This window comes from Phoca vitulina, unplaced genomic scaffold (assembly GCF_004348235.1).
Source record: "Phoca vitulina isolate PV1807 unplaced genomic scaffold, GSC_HSeal_1.0 scaffold42, whole genome shotgun sequence".
Classification (NCBI taxonomy): domain Eukaryota; kingdom Metazoa; phylum Chordata; class Mammalia; order Carnivora; family Phocidae; genus Phoca; species Phoca vitulina.
Genome location: NW_022589745.1, coordinates 2,153,887 through 2,176,458, shown reverse-complemented (window position 1 = coordinate 2,176,458; position 22,572 = coordinate 2,153,887). Strand labels below are relative to the sequence as shown.

At 47.4% G+C, this 22,572-nt stretch overlaps 2 protein-coding genes across 3 annotated transcripts in view; one reads left to right on the top strand and one right to left on the bottom strand.

Moving 5' to 3' along the window:
* The window catches only part of TRAPPC12 (trafficking protein particle complex 12), a 92,026-nt gene extending 78,585 nt beyond the window's left edge, over positions 1–13,441 (bottom strand). Inside the window, exons 1-2 of the mRNA XM_032430016.1 lie at positions 13,285–13,441; positions 3,840–5,045 (exon numbers count right to left, since the gene is read on the bottom strand). Of these exons, the coding sequence (XP_032285907.1) occupies positions 3,840–5,039 (1,200 nt within the window). The 5' untranslated portion in view covers positions 5,040–5,045; positions 13,285–13,441. The remainder of the gene's footprint in view (positions 1–3,839; positions 5,046–13,284) is intronic.
* Positions 13,442–15,830: 2,389 nt separating this feature from the next.
* EIPR1 (EARP complex and GARP complex interacting protein 1) overlaps positions 15,831–22,572 on the top strand; it is a 127,102-nt gene continuing 120,360 nt past the window's right edge. For both annotated transcript variants that reach the window (XM_032430024.1, XM_032430025.1), the window contains exon 1: positions 15,831–16,015. In XM_032430024.1, the coding sequence (XP_032285915.1) occupies positions 15,974–16,015 (42 nt within the window). In that variant the 5' untranslated portion in view covers positions 15,831–15,973. The remainder of the gene's footprint in view (positions 16,016–22,572) is intronic.

The following is a 22,572-nucleotide window of genomic DNA, read 5'->3' as shown; positions in this document are numbered from 1 at the left end:
AAATAACCTTAAAAATGGAGATGACATAAATGATTTTTGCAGACTAATGAAAGCTGAGAACATGTGTAGCTGATGGAGCTGCAGGAACAGGTGGGTACTTGGCTTCCTGGAGGCTCCTGACCCGGGGTTTCCACACGTACCGTGTGGGCTTCCCTGAGGGGATTCCGGAGAAATCTGAGTTGCAGGAAGGGTGAGAGGGAAGGCAAGAATGGGGAAAGAGAATGCGAAAGGGGTGGTGGAAGGCTCCAGTCTCCAAGTGTGTGTGCCAGGTTTCTCGTGCCGCCAGCATGGGCTGGGGAATTCTGATGCCTGCAAGAGGGGCCCAACCCCATCACCTTCACCGTCCTGTTACCCTCACCACTGAAATTCTGCTGCTTCTATTTATTCCCCTTTTCCCTTCCTCTCTCTCTAGTGAACAAGCACCACACAAACAATTCTCCACTTTCATTCCTTACTGGTTCTAAAAAGTTCTGAATTACCATTTCCCCACAAACTTTCCATTTACTCCTTTGAGGACAGAGGGCACGTACAACCATAACGAGCTGAAAATGTCTGTGTCCTTCTGATGCCACTGGAGTGGAAGGAGGTGTTACACGTTCACCTTTCAGCTTCTAACTTAGCTAAGACTGCCACTGACGTCATTTCATAGAGAAATTAAAATCTTTTCAAGTTTTATCCTCCAGGAAGGTAATTTTTAATGAGGCGAGCAATTTGGAAGAAAATCCTAAGTGTTTTAGAAAGCTGATTGAGAATGAACAACTCTGTCGTAGTAACAGTGACAAAGGGGGAGCTTATTAATGAGTAAATCCAAGAAATGGTTTCAAAAGCTTGGTGTGCCCAGAAAATTAATAGAGAAACCAATCCTAAGTCTTCTGGCAAATAAACACAGCACGTCGGTTCAAGGTTAACCGTACATTTTCTTTTCTGTCTTGGGAATGATAATGTACAGATGAAGAGACACGGGGACGCACATCCAGCACACCTGTCACGTGGGAGAGTCAAAGGTATTCTGGGAACTATTCTCGGTTCAAATTTCAACCTACCACAAGGTTCCCAAAACCACCACCGTGGACTGCAAGAGGTACTGAAGACATTACCGGAGGACTTAAAGGAAATGAAAAGAAGGAAGGCTGTGCCCTGGTCGGCTCCCTGCACTCTGCCCAGGCAGTGGGAGCTCCCTAACCCTTGCTGACTTGTGCAGTGTCCTGACTTTCTCACGGGCAGCTGCGTGGAACTGGGGAGGTAAATCACGGAAGCTTTAGAGTTAGGGAGGACCTATGACAGGGCCTCTGTATCTGATTCAATCTAGGGGAAACCAGCCCTGAACTTCAGGGCTTGTGTTTCCTGACTCAAGGAGGACTGACATTTTGGGCAGCACAATATTTCTGGTCTGGCACTAACCAGCCCACAGCCTATTTAGCATGCTTGGCCCCATCCATGAAATGTCATGTACTCACCCTAGACCTCTGGCAACCAGAGTGAAGCACCTCTACACATCTCCAAACGTACCCTAGAACCCCTGGGCGAAGTCATTTCCATGGCAACCTTCAATTTTCCCCTGAATTACAATGGGGGGGAAGCAAACTGCAAACAACAGACAGTGTGGAAAGGAAGTGCTAAAAGGCCAGTCCCACGGAGGCTGCAGGAACATGGTGGCCGAGCACACAGTCCCCCAGAAGCAGGGAGAGAAGAAACATGGAACAGTAAAGCCTTCCCTCCTCCCCCTCTGCGGGTAGAGTGGATGTAGACAGGGCCAGGGAAGGGTGGGGAAGGAAATCTGTGAATACATAAACCAAATCCTGCATGTCCAAGTACCCCCTGAACTCAGAGTCCATAACCAGAATTCATTAAAAAGATCCCGCAAAAGTAAGTTTATGTTCAGTAAATTCTGCTTGAGAGAGTGGAGAAGAAAGCCTCTCACAATGCCTGGTAAACGGTACACGCACAATAAATGTGCGTTTGGTACCTGAATATGCTGTCAACACTGCCATGCGAAGTGTCAGAACCTATGGGCTCGCATTTCTAGGTCCCCAGTGTGGCCCTTCTCCCAGGGCTCAGCAGTTTACCATGCCACGACAACACACGTCCCACGCACTGGGCCTTCCGACCAGCCATGCGTGTGCAGAAGCGGGCACATGCTTCCCAAAAGGGCTGTTGGAGACAGGAGGGCAGACACGCGCAGGACACAAGGCCAGCCACCGGGGCTGGACCGGTGCCCCCCATGCCCGGGGCTGGGCGGCAACCTGGGCAATCACCTGCCACTGCCATCCGATGCGCTCACTCTCTAGGTACGTGTTACACGTATTTATAAACATTCTCACCATACCATGCATGCCGCATGCCGTCTTGTATCCAGTTTTTCAAATTTAACAATAAAATATGGACCTCGTTAAAAATCCTGCTATATCATCATTTTTTAACATTTGTATTTAATTTTTTAAAAAAGATTTTATTTAGGGCGCCTGGGTGGCTCAGTTGGTTGAGCGACTGCCTTCGGCTCAGGTCATGATCCTGGAGTCCCGGGATCGAGTCCCACATCAGGCTCCCTGCTCAGTGGGGAGTCTGCTTCTCCCTCTGACCCTCCTCCCTCTCATGTGCTCTCTCTCTCTCTCTCATTCTCTCTCTCAAATAAATAAATAAAATCTTTAAAAAAAAAAAAAAAAGATTTTATTTATTTATTTGAGAGAGACAGCAAGAGAGAGCGTGCACGAGCGTGGGGTGGGGAGGGGCAGAGGGAGAGGGAGAAGCAGACTGCCCGCTGAACAGGAAGCCCGGGAGCCCGATACGGGGCTCGATCCCAGGACCTTGAGATCATGACCTGAGCCGAAGGCAGACGCTTCACTGACTGAGCCACCCAGGCGTCCCTGTATCATCATTTTTAATATCTACGTTAATATTCCATTTTATAGATGACTCAAATGTATTCAACCAGCCTCTTGATAATGGGCTTTTGGATCGTTTCAGATGCTTTGCAATAATAAACCACACTGTGATGGGCATCCCAAAAGCTGGGTATTTGTATACCAGTGACATTATTTCCTTATAAAAAAATTCCTAAGACTGGGATTTCTGGACCAAAGAATACGCACATTTGGATGCTGATTTAAAAACTTTACTTAAAAATGTTTGTACTGACTTATGGTCCCATCAGGGCTGCCTGAGTCAGGCCATTTTCCCACACTAGCAAACATGGAATAATCATGAACGAAATGCCCAATTAGATAACAGAAAATGGAGATAACCTTATCATCTTTGATTGCTAGACTGAACTTTTCTATGTCACTATTTATTATATAGAACATTGAAATATTTTTGTGATTTGTTACTTTGTGGGGCCATCCATATTTTTCTTAGTGAGTCTATAAAACTCTTTCTACATCAAGCATGTTATATGCTAAACAAATATACTCCCCAGATTTTAAAAAAAAAGGAATGGGGGACTTACCATTTGCTGAAGCTTAAATGTCACAAATAACCTGAGCACCTGAAGTTCACAGCTACGTCAGAGAATTATGATGTAACTATCTACCTTGCTGGCATTTACTTCTAAGACGTTGACTAGTGCCTTAAATACATTAGGGAAATCAACAAAGTTCCAAATTAACTAGTGATGTAACACAGACTCTCCAAGAGTATTTTAGGAATTGCTAAAAAATGAGGACTTTTCAATCCCTGAAAGGTATTTGTGTGTGTGTATGTGCGCGCGCACGCACACACACACATCCATATGAGGGGGGGTGAGGGAGAGAGAGGGAAAGCAGAAAGAGATGAGAAGGAACTAGAAGTGGCCGCTGAGGAATCCGGCCACGAACGCCCCCCTGAAGATGTCCTGCACCCACCTGGATGTTGTCAAACTTGAGGCCCGGCATGGTGAGGCTCTCCTTGTCTACGAACACTGTGCTGTACTGTTGGGTGGCTACTGAAATCAGGACGTCCCTGGTCCCCTCCCCGGGGAGCCAGGCATCACTTCTGCGATCCATCTCGCTCATGCTCAGGGCTGTGGCAAAGGGGTCCTCGCTCCCCGCAAACACAGCCTGGATCTGTGAAAACGGTTTTGGAGACTGAGGGATTTCTACAGAAGCTGGGGAAACACCTGCTTTTGACTTTTCGATCCCTGGAGAGTGAGAAGGCTCAGCGGCACCTGGGGACCTTTCTCCCCCCGGAGTGGAGAGCGAAGACAGTTTTTCTGGAGCTGAAGAACCTGCATGGGGGTTACTGACGGAGATGAAAGTGGAAGTCGTGAACGAATCAAAGAAGTCTGAGGCCAAGGAATTAGTGTTGGCAGGATCACCAAAAAATTTACTCAGGCTGGGGCTTGGCTGCACAGCCTGGGGAGGGGTCTTGGCCACCGTTTCGCTCGCACCACCGAAGCTCGGAGACTTCACCATCTGGGGCTCGAAGCCATCCCGCAGGAGCAGGGGTGGCTGGGAGCGGGCGGGAAGCGGCTGGCTGAAGATGGTGCACACTGGGACGGGCTCCTCAGTGGGAGGGGGCTGTCTCAGAGGTGGGGTGCACCCCGGCCCTTCCGGGTGAGTGCTCCCGTCCCCTGGGCCAGGGTCCTTTGCACCCTCCTCTCCCAAGGTGGGCACACCTTTGACTTGGTTGTGGTCTGGGTCGGGGCTCGTGTCAGAGATGTCTTTAGACACATCCTCTCCGTCACTTTCACTGTCCTTGCTCAGGGTGTCCACTGCTCCTTCGTCCCCGAGACTTACCAGTGTGGGACCAGCATTGCCTTCTGCAGGCTCCACAACATCCTGCAAACAGCCAAGGTCACCTGTGTCATCTTCGCTATTATTAGGAGAGTCAGAAATGAGGACGCTCTCCATCAGGTGCTCGTTAAGCTTATCTACGAAATTATTAGAATCTTCTGATATAGTCTCATTCTCTTCAGACCCAAACTCGTCTCCACCGAGGTCAATGGTTTCCTCGTGATAAAGCAGCTGCCCCTGCTCTCCCTGTGGAGTGGTGCTCCCGGTTTGCCCCTCGGCCGGACTCGAGTCCTCAGTCATGCTCTGCTTGGCGCCGTTAGCATTCTCCATGGCCCCCTGAAGCAAAGACAGATACGAACCAACCTCATCAGCTTTCTATCTCAGTTATTGTTGAGCTGATTTTACCTTCCTGTTAAAACTGTTTTTTAAACTTAAAAACAAATGGTGGATACATGTCATTACACATTTGCCCAAACTCATGGAATGCACAACACCAAGAGTGAACGCTACTGCGGACTACGGACTTTGTGTGATAATGATGTGTCAACGCAGCTTCACTGACTGTAACAAATGTACTGCTTGGTGAGGGAGGTGGAGGGTGTATGGGCAACCTCTGACCTTCTGCTCACAAGTTTACAGTGAACCTACCACAACTGCTCCAAAAAATAAAGCCTATTAAAAAATGTTTATCAGTTATATATTCACGTGGTTCAAAATTCAAAAGACTCCATTTCTCCAGCCATCTATCAATTGATTGATCATGGTAAAAGACACATAACGTAACCATCTTGATCATTTACCATCTTAACCATTTTTGACTTCAAAATTAAGGGGTATTCAGTGCATTCATATCATTGTGCAACCATCACCACCACCAATCTCCAGAACTCTTCTCATTTTGCAAAACTGAAACACTGTACCCATTAAACAATGACTCCCCAGCACTCCCTGCCCCCCAATGCCAGCCCCTGATAATGGCCTTCTACTTTATGACCCCATGAATGTGACTTCTGTAGGTATTTCACATAAGTGGGACACCACAGTATTTGCCCTTTTGTGACTGGCTTATTTCACTTAGCTTAATGCCCTCAAGGTTCACCTATGTTGTAGTATGTCAGAATTTCCTTATTTTTTCAGGCTGACTGATATTCCATTGTATCTTCACACCACATTTTGCTTCCACCTTCATCCACGATGAACAGTTGGCTTGCTTCCACGCTTCGGCCACTGACTGCTGCCATGAACACGCATGTACAAATATCTCTTTGAGTCCTTGCTTTTAATTCCTTTGGGTATATACCCAGAAGTAGGATTGCTGAATCATATGACAATTCTATTTTTAATTATTTGAGCAACCAACAAACTGTTTTCCATAGTAGTTGCACCATTTTACATTTCCTGCAAGAATACACAAGGATTTCAATTTCTCCACATTCCTGATGATACTTGTTATTTCCTGTTCTGATACTAGCCTTCCTAACAGCGGTGAGGTCTCCAGCCTTTTAAACCCTACTTGTTCTTAGCGGGCAGAGCAGGCGAGAAGCCAAGAAAACACAAAGGCCCTACTGCCTGGCCCCTGCCTATCAGCCTAGCCAACAATCTTAATTCAATTCTTGTGGATTTATACTATTAGGGATGATGGCTGCGTCTCCTTGGGTTGCATTTCCAGAGAAAGTCATATTATTGTAGTGTGCACCCATGTGGGTCCACGTGTCAGGTTTTGGTTATAAAAGTTTGGGAAACTTGAATGGATCGTGCCTGTGACATTTTCCCATGAGAAGTGCTACAGTGGGTTTGGGGCAGTGTGCAGTAAGTCGGTAATAATAAAGAATGAGATTTTGAAAGCAAACTAAAACAACAACAACAACAACAACCTCTACTTATGACCCAGTTGTAGACCCCCTCTTCCATGAAGCCAAGACACTCCAACCTGTAACAATCTCCCCATTCTCCCTGGGACGCTGTCTGCCTGAATCGAGCATGAGAAAGAAAAACCGTACCAAGACAGGTACCCTCATTAAGGCAGGCTGACCGCTGGAGCTAACGACAGCGAACCAGACAGATTACTGGTGCGAATTCTGTCCTCAGTACTGTTCTAAGGGTTCTATGTGTATGTTCTTACTTGATCCTCAGAACCACCCTGTGATACAACCACTGTCATTTTCTTCATCTTGCAGATGAGGAAGCTGATGCTCAGGGAGGTCAAGCTCGCTCAAAGCCGTGCCGCTAGTAAGCGGAGAAACCAGGGCCGGTTGAAGCTGAAACGCTGGGTTGACACTGGATGGTACAGGCCACAGAATGAAACAAGGAGTTTGAACTCTAAAGAAAATGTGCTCCTTTTCTTGAAAAACTTTTTTAGTAAAAGTTACTGTATATAGTTCTATTCTTATAGTGAACAAAGTCCAATTAAGATGAGGGTTTTTCTAGAAAAAAAAAATGCCTGCTTGACCTTTAAAAACTATACTTAGCTGATCTCTAGATAAGAGTACTTCTTTGGCAACACTTCCACAGTATTCCAAATTAGCTGTCCTTCCTTTTTACAGCCTGGTCACCCTGAGCTCTAAAAACAAGATTAAAGTAGATAACCAAAGGTAAACACTTTGGAGAAATTTCTTGTCCAGCATAGTCAGTTACTAATTCCCCATTTGTCACATATTCATCTAATTAGCTATAAAGGAGTCAAAAATGAAATGAAAAAGGAACAGAAGCCTTTTTCTGGTAACGTTTCATAGCAAGGCAGAGGAGAGGCTGCCTGGAGAACATCAAAGAATGGACATGCTGTCACATGCAGGGCTGTCCCCTGGGTCCTCTCTGTGCAGCAGAGGCTGGGCAGGAAGACCATGGGAATAGCAAGCACAACTTCCTTTCACCTGGACAGCAGTTGAATGCAACACCATCAATGCCCTAATACACAGAAGGGGACGTTGAGAATCAGAGCAGTGATGGGACTCAGCAACATCACTGGTAGTGGGGCACCCGGCTGGCTCAGTCGGTAGAGCCCATGACTCTTGATCTTGGGGTTGTGAGTTTGAGCCCCACATTGGGTGTAGACAGAGATTACTTAAAAATAAAATCTCTAAAAGAAAATAATAAAATCATTGGTAGGGGCGCTTGGGTGGCTCAGTCTGACTCCCCACACTGCCAGGAATGGAGTTTGGTCCTTCCTGACTAACCCTCATGAGGACTGAAGTATCCCAGCCCCTAGCACAGTGCTTGCCTACCTGGGAGATGCCAGTAACTACAGCTGGGTTAACTTGGTTCTGAGCCCCTCGCAGAATAAAAACAGTTCAGATTTTAACTCCAGAAATCCCAATACTACACTAATGGTTAATTGTAGAATAATGTAGGATATAAGAAAAGGTCTGATACAATTACAGGAAAAGGTAAAGAATATCAGAACTGGCAAAATCACAGTGTTTTCTTTATATACAGGGAAGGGTGGAGAAAGTTCTACTCTTAAAATAAGCAGGATTAACTGCCAGTCAAGGTTAATTTGTATGTATTAGATACAGAGACAGACTAAAATGGGGGCGCCATAGGAAAGACTGTCCAGATAACACTGAGTTACTTCCCACAATTCATTGGAATAAGAGAAAGCTAATCACTATACAAGACCCACTCATGATGTGGACTGGATACTTACAGCAAGAAACAACTGCTTCACCAGTAATTAAAGAAACAGAGATTGAAACTATGATTTTTTAGAAAAAAAACTGTCTATGACATAGACAGATTTTTAGAAATGACAGCTCCTAGAGAGCTTTGGGGAAGCTTATTTATTGAGAGTAGAAATGTAACTTTTCTGCAAAGCAGGTAGGCAAAGGATAAAACTCTGACACAGCAATTGTGTTTACCAATTTATCTAAAATGTTTTTAAAGTAACAATCTTCTGAAAGGAAGAAAGCGAGGTAAACATCAACATTCTTGCAAATCAATGCTTGCTTGTAACTATGTTTTCTCTTTAGAAACCTTGTTTCTAATCCAATCTAAATTAGAAAAATCAATGTTTCCTAGTGATAAAGACTAAAAAGGTGCTGCCCAATCCAGAGTAAAAATTATATTGTTAATCCTAATATCTTTGGGGGAAGGGCAGAGGGAGAGGGACAAGCAGGCTCTCCACTGAGCAAGGAGCCTGATGCGGGACTCGATCCTAGGACCCTGGGATCAAGACCTAAGCCAAAGGCAGAAGCTCAACCAACTGAGCCACCCTGGCACCCCAATCTTAATTTCCGAATAGAAACTACGTATTTATTAAAAACCACTGCCAAAGGGCTGTTTTGAAACGTCCTGCAACTCACAGCATTCTACTGTGTCTTAGATCCCAGGGTAACTCGGTAATCCCATGTTGTAGGGAGTGACACAGAGAGAAAGCTAGGTAGCTAACACACATACATGAGGCAAATAGAAAAATGGCACAGGGGTGACGGAGATATTCTGGACAGAAAGAGATAGCTCAGGTACAAACTTTCTTCTCTCAGTAGGAGAACTTAGAGGTTCTTTTCTTGTAACTTTCCCTCTTCTCTCCTAAAGGTGCATTTCTGTAAAAAACTTTTAACAAATTTTGAGTGGATACAAACAATATTTATAACATACGGTTGAGACACTCTAATATTTACTTCCCTCCCCTTTAGTGGTAATATTCTGAAATTTGCCATACTCTTATTTTTCTTTAATCTTCCACATGCTTACTTCCTTAACACGTTACTTAGATTTTTCAGTTTTTGACCTAATTTCCCCTCTCTACGCTTAACCTTGAGATTCAACTTTATTAGTAGTGTGAGGCTGGGATTCATTCATCTTTGCTGTTGAGAGTGCCCTGTTGTGTGATGGTGTCACAACATATGATCTATTCTTTTTTTTTAAAGATTTTATTTATTTGACAGAGAGACAGAGAAAGAGCACAAGCAGGCAGAGAGGCAGGCAGAGGGAGAGGGAGAAGCAGGCTCTCCACTGAGCGGGGAGCCCTACATGGGGCTCAATCCCAGGACCTTGGGATCACGACCTGAGCCGAAGGCAGCCGCTTAACCGACTGAGTCACCCAGGCGCCTCAACATATGATCTGTTCTATCACCGATGAGCATCTGAGGTATTTTTAGGTTTTTGATAGTACAGACAGTGCCATTATGAATATTCTCATACATGTCTCCTGGTGTTCATGTGCAAACTTCTTCAAGATGTTATCAAACGTTATGTGTATGTTGGTTCATAGAGAATATATCTCTTCATCTTTGCTAGATAATGTCAAATTGCCTTCCTAAGTGTTTGTACCAATTTACACACACAGTGGCAGTGTGAAAGTATTCTTGTTCACCACATTTACCTACACTTGGTACGGTCAGACTTCTTAATTAATATCAAGAATATATAAAAAATTCTTATAACTCAATAGGACAATAAATGACCCAACAGAAAAATAGGCCAAAGATCCAAACAGTCTGAAAGGGATACGCATTTCACAAGCATGAATCCTGTGACTCAATGGCCATCCATCTTGATTTTTCCAGGACGCTTCCATTCATACCCATGGTTATGGTAAAACTAAGTATATCTTTTCGCTCTCAAGAGCTCTGGTTAAGACAATAAATGGTTCTATGACCTATGTATCACAGAGGAACTCCTCACATGGTAGCATAAGCTATGACCGTGAATGCTTATCAACAGCAACTCCAAACAAAATACCTGCCTCCTTCCAAAGATTTAAAAAAAAAAAAAAATCTGGAAACAAGTACTGCCCGTAGACACAATAATAAATAAATAACGTATTAAAAATGGAACATTAAATGTTAAATGAATGAACCATGCTATATCTAGTGCATCAATGTTTGAACCTCACAAATCTAATTTTGCACAAAGAATGAGTAGAAAAATAAGCAGCATAATTTTCTGTATAAGGTTCAAAAACACGTAAATTAAACAATATATTGTTTTAGGAATACAGGTGCAAAAGCAAGGTGATTATAATACCCAATTCCTTTGGGGAGGGGGCTGGGGATAATGGCAAGTGAAGGTCTGATCAGGGAGGGACACATGAACAAGCCATGGCAACTGTCCATTTCTATGCTGGTGGGCAGAAGACTGGGTCAGGTTTGCACTTGATCTTTGTCTTCCATGAATGTTACATGTGGTCTTTATATTTCATAATTAAAAAATGGAACAGCAGATGTATTTGTTTTTGATTTCTGTGTAATATAATTCATTATTTCTATCATTGGCTTAATAATTTTATTAAATCATAGACATGATTTTAGCTTATGTTAGCATTAAAATGCTAGCAAAGAAAGTGGACTTTTTGTTCGGGTGAGTGCTTTGCACGATGCCCTTAATTAATGCCTTATGATTTTTTTTTTTTTTTTAAGAGAGAGAGGGAGAGGGAGCACGTGCATGAGCAGGGTAGGGGGAGCAGAGGAAGAAGGAGAGAGAGAATCTCAAGCAGGCACCATGACCAGTGTGGAGCCCTATTCAGGGCTTGATCCTACAACCCTGAGATCATGACCTGAGCCGAAATCAAGAGTTGGACTCTCAACCAACTGAGCCACTGAGACGCCCCTAGAGCCAGGATTTAAACTTCAGGAGTTGTGGTGGTGTCCAGGCTTTTAGCAACTAACGCTGCTGCTTCTCTCACTGTAAACTTCTTGAAACCAAAGATCGTTTATATTTTCTTAAAGATTTTTATTTACCTTTTTGAGAGAAGAAAGAGAACGGGGCGGGGGGAAGGGGCAGAGGGAGAGGGAGAAGCAGACTCCCTGCCGAGCAAGGAGCCTGATACGGGGCTCGATCCCAGGACCCCCGGATCATGACCTGAGCCGAAGGCAGATGCTTCACCGAATTAGCCACCCAGGCGCCCCACCTTACATTTTTTTTTTTAAGTACTAACCTTTAAGTGATTATTTAAGAACTGAAGTTTCATTAAGAACAACTCACTAAGAACAATTAAAACTACAGTAGTTCAGGTTCCCTTTCTGGACATGATGCTGGAATTATGTCTTTTACCAGACTGCGATAATGTAAACCCTATTTCCATGAAAACATATGCCATGTAGTGGAAATCTAATTAGCATATACTTACAAAAGCCCCCATGTAAAGAACACCCACTGCAGATCAAGTATTTACATGTGTTATCTTATTTAATCCTCAGGACCAACTTACAGAGTACCATTATTACCTCCATTATGCAGCAGGGAAAACCAGATGATGTGGCCAAAGGCATACTGTCAATATTTGATTTCGACACAGATTTTTCTGCCTTTGCTCTTCCTGTAAGGCTGCGAGGACAGATCACCATCCAGAGTAGCAGAGGTGAGTCAGAAGGAGCACTGAACACAAGCTCTGAATAACTGCTGAGTCTTAGCTTCACTACTAAGCAATCTTTGAAAAATGACTTAATTTCTTAGTCTTGCTTTCCTCAGTCTGTAAACTTGGGTCATAAGGAATAAACAGTAACTGATGCACAGGGTACTTTTAAACTGTAATGAGCTACATACATATTAGCACAGTAAACTATAATTTTAATAAAGAAGTACAGTGCTAACATGCTGTTGGAAATCACAGACTGGGAGGACGAGTGAAAGACACTGCCACTAAATTGCCCTAACTGCATTCCCCTCCCCCTCTCCCATCCCACCACAGTGGGCCAGGCTCAGGGGCTGTCACTCGGTACCATCCTGAATTCATGAAAAGAAGCCAGGAGGAGAGTATTTGGATGCAAAGACACCCTATCTTCCTTCCAGCAGCCACGAGAAGGGGGAAACTATAGTCCAAGTTCCGCCTGGTTAAACTTTCCTGGTCAAGTGGGAGGAACACATACGCATTTCAGAACATATCTTTGAGCCCTGCGCTTCTTTTAAAATAAATGTTTTCTGGGGAGCCTGGGTGGCTCGGTCGTTAAGCGTCCGCCTTCGGCTCAGGTCATGATCCCAGGGTTCTGGGATCGAGCCCGCATGGGGCTCCCTGCTCAGCGGGAAGCCTGCTTCTCCCTCTGCCTCTGCTTGTGTTCCCTCTCTCGCTGTGTCTCTGTCACATAAATAAAATCTTAAAATAAAATAAAATAAAATAAATGTTTTCAGTCTTCGCAGTATACGCACTCCATCGATCAGTTCCGACCCGAATGTGGCTCTGGAAGGAATCAGGACGTGGAAAAATAGCGGCGTCTGCACTTTCACACAAACCGCCGCATTTACCGCCCCAGTACTGAGGGTTTGGTCGGGCAGGTGCCGTCCGTCTACAGAAGAGCAAACTAACGAGAAGAGAAATCAAGGCGCGTGCTCAGGCCGAGCTGCTCACCGAGTGCCACAGCTGGGACCTGGAGCAGACCTCCCAGGACGAGACGTCACGGAGCAGCCCCCGCGGAGGAGCCCCACAAGGCGGGGGCCGGGACAGGAGACCCCGGAAAGGAGCTCCGGCAGGAGACACCGACGAAGAGACCCTCCCTCCCCGGGGAGGGGCGGCCCGGCGACAAGCCACCGAAGGGGTGCACCGCCCGTGGAGGAGCTTCCCGAGCGGCTGGGGTCAGGGCCGGCGGGGCTGCGGTTACGGACGACCTGACCCCCTCCCCACATTCCAGGCCCCGAGTCTCACCTGCCCCCTGCCCCCTGGGTTGGGGCGGCGGTCACCTGCTGCCGCGACCAGAGCGCGGGGAGAAAGTGGACGAAGACCGGAAGGAGGGACTGGAGCCGGCACCTCCTCCGGCTTTTACGCCTGCGCGCGCTCTCCGTTCGTGCTGCTTTCGCGCAGGCCTCGTGCAGGGACGGCCTCCCAGCCATTTCCGGTTCGTGCTGCGGTGGGCGGGGCCTGCTCACCTAGGTGCTCTGGTGGGCGGGGAATGGAGACTGCTTTCTCAGGCAATCGGAGACAGTGAACGGGACGCTCCAGTCTGCGCCTCTGCCTCCTTGATTTTTTTTTTTTTTACTGGAATCACTGAGGGCTCTTTATTCGTTTGAGGGGTATCTGTTGAATATTAACTGTGCCTGGCAGGGCACTGGGCATTAGGATACAACAGAGAAAAACCATTTCTGTCTTCATAAGTGATTAAATTTTTTAATTTTTAATTTTTTTTATTTTTTTAAAAAGATTTTATTTATTTGACAGAGAGAGAGAGAGAGAGACCCAGCGAGAGAGGGGACACAAGCAGGCAAGCAGGGGGAGTGGGAGAGGGAGAAGCAGACTCCCTGCTGATCAGGGAGCCTGATTTGGGGCTCGATCCCCGGACCCTGGGATCATGACCTGAGCCGAAGGCAGATGCTTAACGACTGAGCCACCCAGGCGCCCCATATTTTTTTATTTTTGACAATATAGTATATATTCAATGTGTACAATGTAATGTCTTGACACCTGTATACATCGTGAAATGAGTACCACAATTGATCAAATTAACACATCCATCATCCCAATCTGTTACCTTTTTTTGTGGGTGTGTGATGAAAACCCTTGAGATCTACTCTCAAAAGTTTCAAGTATAGGGTATCTTACTAACTGTAGTCATCTTTCTGTACATCAGGTCTCCAGAACTCATTTGCATTATAATTGAAAAGTTGTATCCTTTGATCACTCTCTCCTTTCCCCTTACCCCTCAGCCTCTGGTAAGCACCACTCTATTTCTACAATGAGTTCAAAGGTTTTTTTTTTTTTTTTTTTCGTATTTCCCATGTAGGTGTACTCATGCAATATTTGTCTTTCTGTGTTTGGCTTATTTCACTTAACAGAATGTCCTCAGATTCATTCGTTTAGCAAATGACAGGATTTCCTTCTTAAGGCTAAATAACATTCCATTGTGTGTGTGTGTGTGGGGGCACCCATGTGTGCCACATTTTGTTTATCCATTCATCTGTCTATGGACACTTAGGTTGTTTCCATGTCTTGGTTGCTGTGAATAGGCTGCAATGAACACGAGTGTGCAGATGTCTCTTTGACATGGTGATTTTATTTCCTCTGACTCCCGGAAGTGGGATTGCTGGAACATATGGTACTTCCATTTTTAACTTTTTGAGGAAGCTCCACACTGTTTTCCACAGTGGCTGCACCAGTTTACATGCCCACCAACAGCGTATAAGGGTTCCCTTTTCTCCACTTCCTGCCAACACTTGCCGTCTTTTGACTTTTTGATACCAGCAATCCTTACAGGTGTGAGGTGATATCTCATTGTAGTTTTGATTTGCATTTCCCTGTTGATCAGAGATGCTGGGCATCTCTTCATATACCTGTTCCAGGACTTGCCATTTGTCATGAAGATGGATTAAGGGTTGAGAGAAAAGTTAAATAATCACACAGTTGGAGAGGTGTGTGGTCTTGGAAAGCAGAGGAACCTAGCTTAGTGAACGGGGTTCTGCTATGGCATTTGGGGATTCCATGCAGTTTCCTTTCTGTCTGTTAAGGACATGGTCAAGGCCAGCACAGTCAGGGGGTGCTAAGTAGTGTCCTCCACCACCATCCTTGGACATCTCCAGGGAACCCAGGCTCTTCCCAGCAGGTTCCCATTCAGAGTCAAATGCTGGTCAGATGCTGCCAGAGGTGTGGTGCCAGGTATCACCCCCTGGCGCAGCACTGGTACTGTTCCCCCTCCCCCCCATAGTGTTGGCTGCCTGCCGCCTGAATGAGCGTGGCCCCTGACCTTAGGGATCCTGGGCAGTGTCCTGGTGAGTCCACAGACCAGGCACACATCCTAGCTCCCCACCTTATTACCTCGGTGCGCTTAACTGTTAGTCAATTTTGCAGCCTCTCATCTCTTAGATGGAAGCATGCTACCTTAGGCGCAGGGTTAGAGCGAAGAACTTCAAGACAGCGCCTGCAAAGCGTTTGTCCCCGCACCCCGCTAAGCACTAACCATAACAAACCACACGTCACAGATCCAGGTGAGCGATTCTCTCTGCGATAACGGAGCAGGGAGGGCTCCAAGCAGGTGACGTCTGAGTGACGGCCGCCACCCGCCACCCCAGTCCATGCCCCACCGCCCAGCCCCTCCTCCACCCCTGGAGATTTGGCTCCGGGCCAGGCTCGTCCGGGTCGGGTCCTCCTCCTGCGGCCAGTAGGGGTGAGAACCCGTATGGAGTCAGGTGAGCATGCGCACGAGCCCGGAGCCACATCCATTGGCAGCCGGCGAGGAGCGTATTGATGACGCATCAGGAAAATACAGGAAGTAAGGCCTACGGGAGCCGAGGTGGGCCTAAAAGGCTCCGGGTTCGGGCCTCCTGGGCGGGAGGGAATGAATGGGCGCTGACCGGGAGGCGCGTCCGCTCTAGGGACAGGCCTTAGGCGTGTGAGTGGCCGCAGCATGGAGGACGACGCTCCGGTGATCTATGGGCTGGAGTTCCAGGTGCGTCCCAGGAGGGCCCCCGGCGCCGCGCGCTTTGCGCAGCGAGGCCGGCGCGTCCCCAGCCCCCCTGTGCAGCTGAGGACCGGGAGGGGGGCTGCGGGGTGCGCCTTTAAAGGACTTGGTTATCCAGGAAGGCCCCGGGTCCTGCGTGACGCAGGGTGGGCGCAGCGCCGGTGCCCACGACCCCCGGGCTGGGGAGCCCCCGCCGCCTCCTCTCCCCGCAGCCCTGGGTGTTGCTGGGGGGCTGATGTGTACGTACTGTGTACGGCTTCCTGCAGCCTGCAGTTCGTGGACGCAGGCACCGTGGGTTTTCTGGGGTGGGGGAGACGGTCGTTTAATTGGGACATAAGAGTCGGAAAGATAAACGGAAAGTTCTCTAGTACCCTACACCCAGTTTCCCCTAATGTTGAAGTCTCACGTGACCATGGCAAATTGATCAAAGCTTAGAAATTGTAAACATTGGTGCAGTCCTGTGAATGGAACCACAGACTACTCGGATTTCACCTCTTTACCATTCATGTCCTATTTTTCTTCAGCCTGTACTCTGCAGTGCCTGTTCACCGTGACCATCACGTAGTAGGTGCTCAGCACATGGCTGTGAAAGGGATGGGCCCCCACCCACCGTGTGAGCAGTGAAGCCGGAATGCACATGCAGTTTGGCAGGCCCACAGGGGAGTCTACGGATAGAGGGGAGAAGGGAGGGGGAAAGGGGCCGGGGGAGCTGGAAGGGCAGGTAGGTTGCACTGTGCAGGTCCTAACAGAGCCCTGTATTGGTCAACTCTTCAGATGGCTTTTGGGAACCTTAAGGCACTTAAGGACAGATACAGAGACAAAAGACACAGTTCACTGCCTTATGAAGTACCTGATAACATAATTGTGTGCCCCAAATGTGTGTTAAAAATATAAATTATGGGGGCGCCTGGGTGGCCCAGTCAGTTAAGTGTCTGCCTTGGGCTCAGGTCCTGATCTCAGGGTCCTGGGATCGAGCCCTGCATCCGGCTCCCTGCTCAGCAGAGAGTCTGCTTCTCCCTCACCCTCTGCTGCTCCCCACCGCTCATGCTCTCTCTCTCTTCTCTCCCAAACAAGTAAATAAAAATCTTAAAAAAACCCCTAAAAAATAGAAATGATTTTGGTTTCAAGAAGCTTACAGTGAGAGAAGCTGCAGCGTTAGTTGCTAAAAGCCTGGACACCACCACAACTCCTGAAGTTTAAATCCTGGCTCCAGGGGCATCTCGGTGGCTCAGTTGGTTGAGCGTCCAACTCTTGATTTCGGCTTAGGTCATGCTCTCAGGGTCATGGGATCTTTCCCTGCCTTGGGCTCCCTGCTCAGCGGGGAGTCTGCTGGAGATTTTCTCTCTCTCCCTCGCCATCTCCCTTTCCCTCTTCCCTTAACTCCTGATTGCTTGTGCTCTCTCTCTCTCTCTCATAAATAAATAAGTAAATAAATAAAATCTTTAAATCCTGGTTCCAGCACTTACTAGCTGTGTAACCTTGGGCTTCAGTTTCCTTGCCACTAAAATGGGAAAATGAGCCTGGATCCCCTGTGGCTGTTAGGAAAATTGAATGAGTTAATACATTTAATTCAAGCACTTAGAACATTGCCTGGCACATAATAAACATTCAGGAAATGTTCTAATTATTATCATAAGACAAAATTCTTACAGATAAATCCATACAAGGCTGTATCAAAGTGTCCTATGAGGAATGAGTTGTGTTACAGTGTTTGACCTTGGGCTCAGTTACCCAAGATTGTGCCTTAACTAGCTGCTTTTGAGAGCGTCCTTGTGTGTGGGGTACCCTGCTGAAGACTGCCTGTATTTCACTTCTCTCTCAGTCCTACTTGTAGATGCTGTTCTGTGGGCCAAGCCCACCTAGCCAGACTTGGGATTCTAACCTAGAGAGGCTTTAAACTCAAGCCAACTTCAAAGCCCCTTAACTGCAAAGTTGCACTGCTTTCTCCTGGAAAAGGTACATGTGTGGCCACATGCAGAGGGAGCCTGTGGGGAGATTGAGGGTCCCTGACCTCATATTTCCTAAAGTGTACATCTGACTCCAGTGTACCTAATCACTCCTTCATCTGCTTAAGAAATCTCCTTAAGAAATAACAGAGGTTTTGATCTTCAGTGTTGGATCTTTGAGATAACAAATGTTATTCCCTGGGATTAATATCAAGGAGTGGATCCTTGCCTTGGGCATCAAATGTTTTATCTGAATTTCTCCTTTATCTTAAAAGAAGTAGCAGATTTTTATGCTTCTTTATTTTGGACAGCTTGTGGGCCATGACATTCTTGAATCTGAAGAACCGTTACTACGGTAAACATAAAAAGAACTGGAAGTCACAGTGGAGGTTTGGTTGTCAGTGACTTTCAAATCACTGTGGAGAACACTTTACTTTCGAAGATGGGGATCTGGAGGTGCCTGGGTGGCTCAGTTGGTTAAGCATCTGCCTTCGGCTCAGGTAATGATCTTAGTGTCCTGGGATCGAGCCCTGGATCGGGCTCCTCACTCAGTGGGGAGTCTGCTTCTCCCTCTTCCTTTGCCCCTCCCCCCTGCTTATGTGTGTGCGTGTGTGTGTGTGTGCGTGCGTGCACGCACGCACGCTCTCTCTCTTAATAAATAAAACTCTTAAAAAAATAAAAGAAGATGGGGATCTGATTGCTGTCCATTGACTGAGGTAATGAGGCTCGAGGGTAAAATGAGGTCCTTCTATGTCAAATAAAAGGCAGAAGAGCACCATACAGGGGTCATTAAAATAAAAATGCTGAGCACGTTTGTGTTTATGGGACATTATGGCATCATGTGATTCACATCTTTTAGCTCATAGGAAGCAACTTTTGACTTGTGTTTATGATTTTAGTTTTTTTAATTTTTGTATATTTAAAATTAAAAAGAAAATCCAAGTAATTCTTACTAGTCTTTTAAGTAGTCAGATTGCTGAAAATCTGATTAAGAACGCAGACCCCAAACACGCCTTTTCCATCTTATCTGTTTCCTAGACAACAACCACATTCAACTTAAAACTGTTTCTTCTCTTTACCACTTGTTCATAAAGATTTTATTTTTTTTTAAATTTATTTGTCAGAGAGAGAGAGAACCAGTGCACAAGCAGGGGGAGCAGCAGAGGGAGAAGCAGGGTACCCACTGAACAAGGAGCCCAATGTGGGGCTCGATCCCAGGGATCATTACCTGAGCCAAAGGCAGACGCTTGACTGACTGAGCCACCCAGGCACCCAGAATTTTAAGTTTAACACCTTATTTTTGTATAAGCATATCCCGAATTTCCTGGGGAATGGTGTGCTTGCTGGCCATGTGCTGGTACAACTGCTGTTTGTCTTCTGGGTGTCCCAGTTCCCTGTCTTGCATCCTTTTGTCCTGTGTTTGTATTACTGGTCTAGACGATCCCGGCCCGGTGTGCTGTTCCTATCATACTTGCTTTGCAAGATGATTACTGGAGTCTATTTACATTAATAATACAAGGAATATACTACCACTTCTGGGCTGGATTTTAGGGCTCTTTTCTGAAAGGGGGGAGAGTTATTTTACAGGACGTCCAGTAACCATGGTCAGGTGGTAATTGGATTGACTGGTCCCAAATTAGGCACAGAGACACTGCATTTTAACAGTGACACATTTTACCACAAAGCCATCTTATAGTTACATTTTATAGATTTGTTGCATATTTGAGTATTGTATACATTATTCTAATTATGATTGTAATTTTTGTTATGGATGTTTCTCCAGCATTGTTTGAATTAGAAATAGTATAAATGAGACTTCAGATGCCTTCACACACACTCTCAGTGCACCGGGCAGGAGGAATCAGCCTTCCCAGTTTGAGTTTAATCTGCAGTTCTCAGTTAACAGAACTGTAGTTCTTTATGACTATTTCAAAAGTCTCTACAAATAAGATTATTTCTCTCCTGCACGCTTATTTCTTTGAAAATTTTGGCATTAAGAAGACCCTCTCGGGGCACCTGGGTGGCTCAGCTGGTTGCGTGTCTGACTTGGTTTCGGTTTAGGTCATGATCTTGGGGCCATGTCGCGCTCAGCAGGAGTCTGCTTGAGATTCTCTCTCTGCCCCTTTCTCTGTCTCAAATAAATAAATCTTAAAAAAAAAAGAAAAGAAGACCTTCTCTGGTTGCGAGGGCCACTGGTCCTTCAGCAGACACGCCGAGGGACCACTGTGCCCCACTGAAGTGGCTTGAGTGTGTCCACCTTGCCCGTTCCTGAGCCTCGGGCGCTCTCCCAGCACTGGCTTTTGGATATGTGGTCACTAGCTGTTCTGATTTCTTCCTTTCTTTTGAGGTTAGGTTTGGTCATTTGTATTTTCCTAGGAAATTCATTCATTTATTTGGTCGGCAAGTACTTTTGGTCTACAGTGTGCCAGGCATTACTCTCTGCCCTAGAGCAGGGCAGAGAAGGAATCAAACACCACCCCAGCAACCCTCCCTCCTGGAGGCCCGTGTGGAGAGCAGAATCCAGAACAGCCTTAGGTGTTCTTCCAAGACTCCTCAGTTGCATGCCTAATTTGTTTGTTGTCATTCTTTTTTCTTAATGTAAGCATTTAGACCATGAATTTTCTTCTGAACACTGACTTCTTGATTTTACTGTTTTCTGGGTATCTTACGGTTTTGAACTCAATGTCTTTTATTACCTGAAACTTTGGGGTCTTTCTTAGCCCTGCGCACATCCCCTGCTGTGAGTGGGGGTCCGGCCTTGTGTCCTTCCTGCAGTGGCCCTGCGTTTCCCTCGGTGAGCTCTTTGAGCCCAGGATTCTCCTGCGGTTGCCGTGCCTTATCTTCTCCAAGCTGTGTCTTGATTTTTTTCCCCTTTTACTTTTCTGTTCTTTTTTTCTCTCATTTTTGAAGAGGCGACTGCTCTGTTAGGTTTTATAGATGTGGGCTGGTGTGTATAGTATGAGCTCTGGCTCTTCCGTGGCAGCATGTGGTCAGTGCGTGTGTGTCTTCTGAGGTCTTCCCGCTGTCCCTCCTGGTGGTGCCCTTGCAGGGCTCCTGAGCTCCTCTGATCCTGGTGTCTCGCGGGCGAGCCTTCCAGTCCAGCTGCAGTAGGCTCTGTACGCAGAGTTGGGCCCGGCCCAGGCTCCAGACCGGCAGGAATTCCTGCAGCCCAGGCTTTGGTTTGTGAGCGAATCTGCAGCCCTCACTCATCCCCGGGCAAAGACGATGGCCCAGGCTGGCTGCCCACAGTGCGGCACCCCTCCACTCTGTGGGGCCAGAGTGCTTCCAGACGGGATGCCCAGCCTGCTCGGCCTGCTCTGACTCTTGCCACCAGCCATGCGCCTGTCATGCCGTCCCATCCCCGCCGTGCCTGCCGTGTCTTCGCGGGGTGGGGGGGGTCGCCAGCGCCCGCCCTCTTCAACCCCCCTCTCGGCTCTGACCTCTACCTTCAAGTCTTTCTTCTTATGGCATGTGTTTGGATTATAGATGTTTCTGAGTTTCATTGAAGACAGTCTCTGTTTCTGCTTTTTATTCTCGTTCTTGCTTTTGTGTAATTCCCTAGGGTTTGGAAGAGCGCAATGAAGACTTTAGCCTACTGCTCGAAAACCTGAGGGCCTGATTTGACTTGATGAGGTGGGAAGTGGAGGGTGAACTGGAATAAAGACTCATGTCAGGAAGGTTGGGTAAGAGGTTGTGAAAATGCTGTTCAAGCAAGGAGTGGGGAGAGGTGGCGGTGTGGCTGGAGAGGAGCTAGGGAGGGCGGGATGCGGGCTTCGGGGTTCCCGTGTGGTTGGCCTGGTAGGCAAGAGGTGGGATCAGGGGCTGTTAGCCGCGGACCTGGGTAGTGGGTGCGCAGTCACCAGCCTGGTTACGGTGATGACGCTTGTGGGAAGGGGGCTTGCTAGGAGGGCAGTGTGGCCTGGGAGAGTTGGGAGGGAACCGTGGGCGCAGAGCCACAGCGTGAGCAGGGCGCTGGGTGGTGACGGACTGGGTCCTCGGGGGCCAAGGGACAGAGGGCTCTCATGTCAGGGGCATCTGCTGGCTGTGACGCCGGAGGCCACGGGGAGGGCGGTGCCGCGGGCTGGCTGTGGTGAGGCCAGGTCAGCGGACGGGGAGGAACCGGTCAGGGCGAGGAAGGCTCCCCCTGTCTACGCCACCATTAAGCTTGGCAGCGAATGGGAGAATGGAGGTCTGGCAGCAGCTTGAGAAGCAAATGAGTCAAGGTGAGATATTTTCAAAGGACAAGGGGACATGGGACTTGATTTTCCTAGTTAAGGAGAAGAAGCCAGAGAAGAGGAGAGGGACAGAGAAGAGAGAGGGCTGCCCAATGTTGTGTGCTGCAGGCGGGAAGCAGGGGTGCCCCATCTCTGGGCAGGAGGGCAGGGGTGCCCCCTTCTCTGGGCAGGAGGGCAGGGGCTGCCCCATCTCTGGGCAGGAGGGCAGGGGCGCCCCCTTCTCTGGGCAGGAGGGCAGGGGTGCCCCCTTCTCTGGGCAGGAGGGCAGGGGTGCCCCATCTCTGGGCAGGAGGGCAGGGGCTCCTCATCTCTGGGCAGGAGGGCAGGGACGCCCCCTTCTCTGGGCAGGAGGGCAGGGGCACCC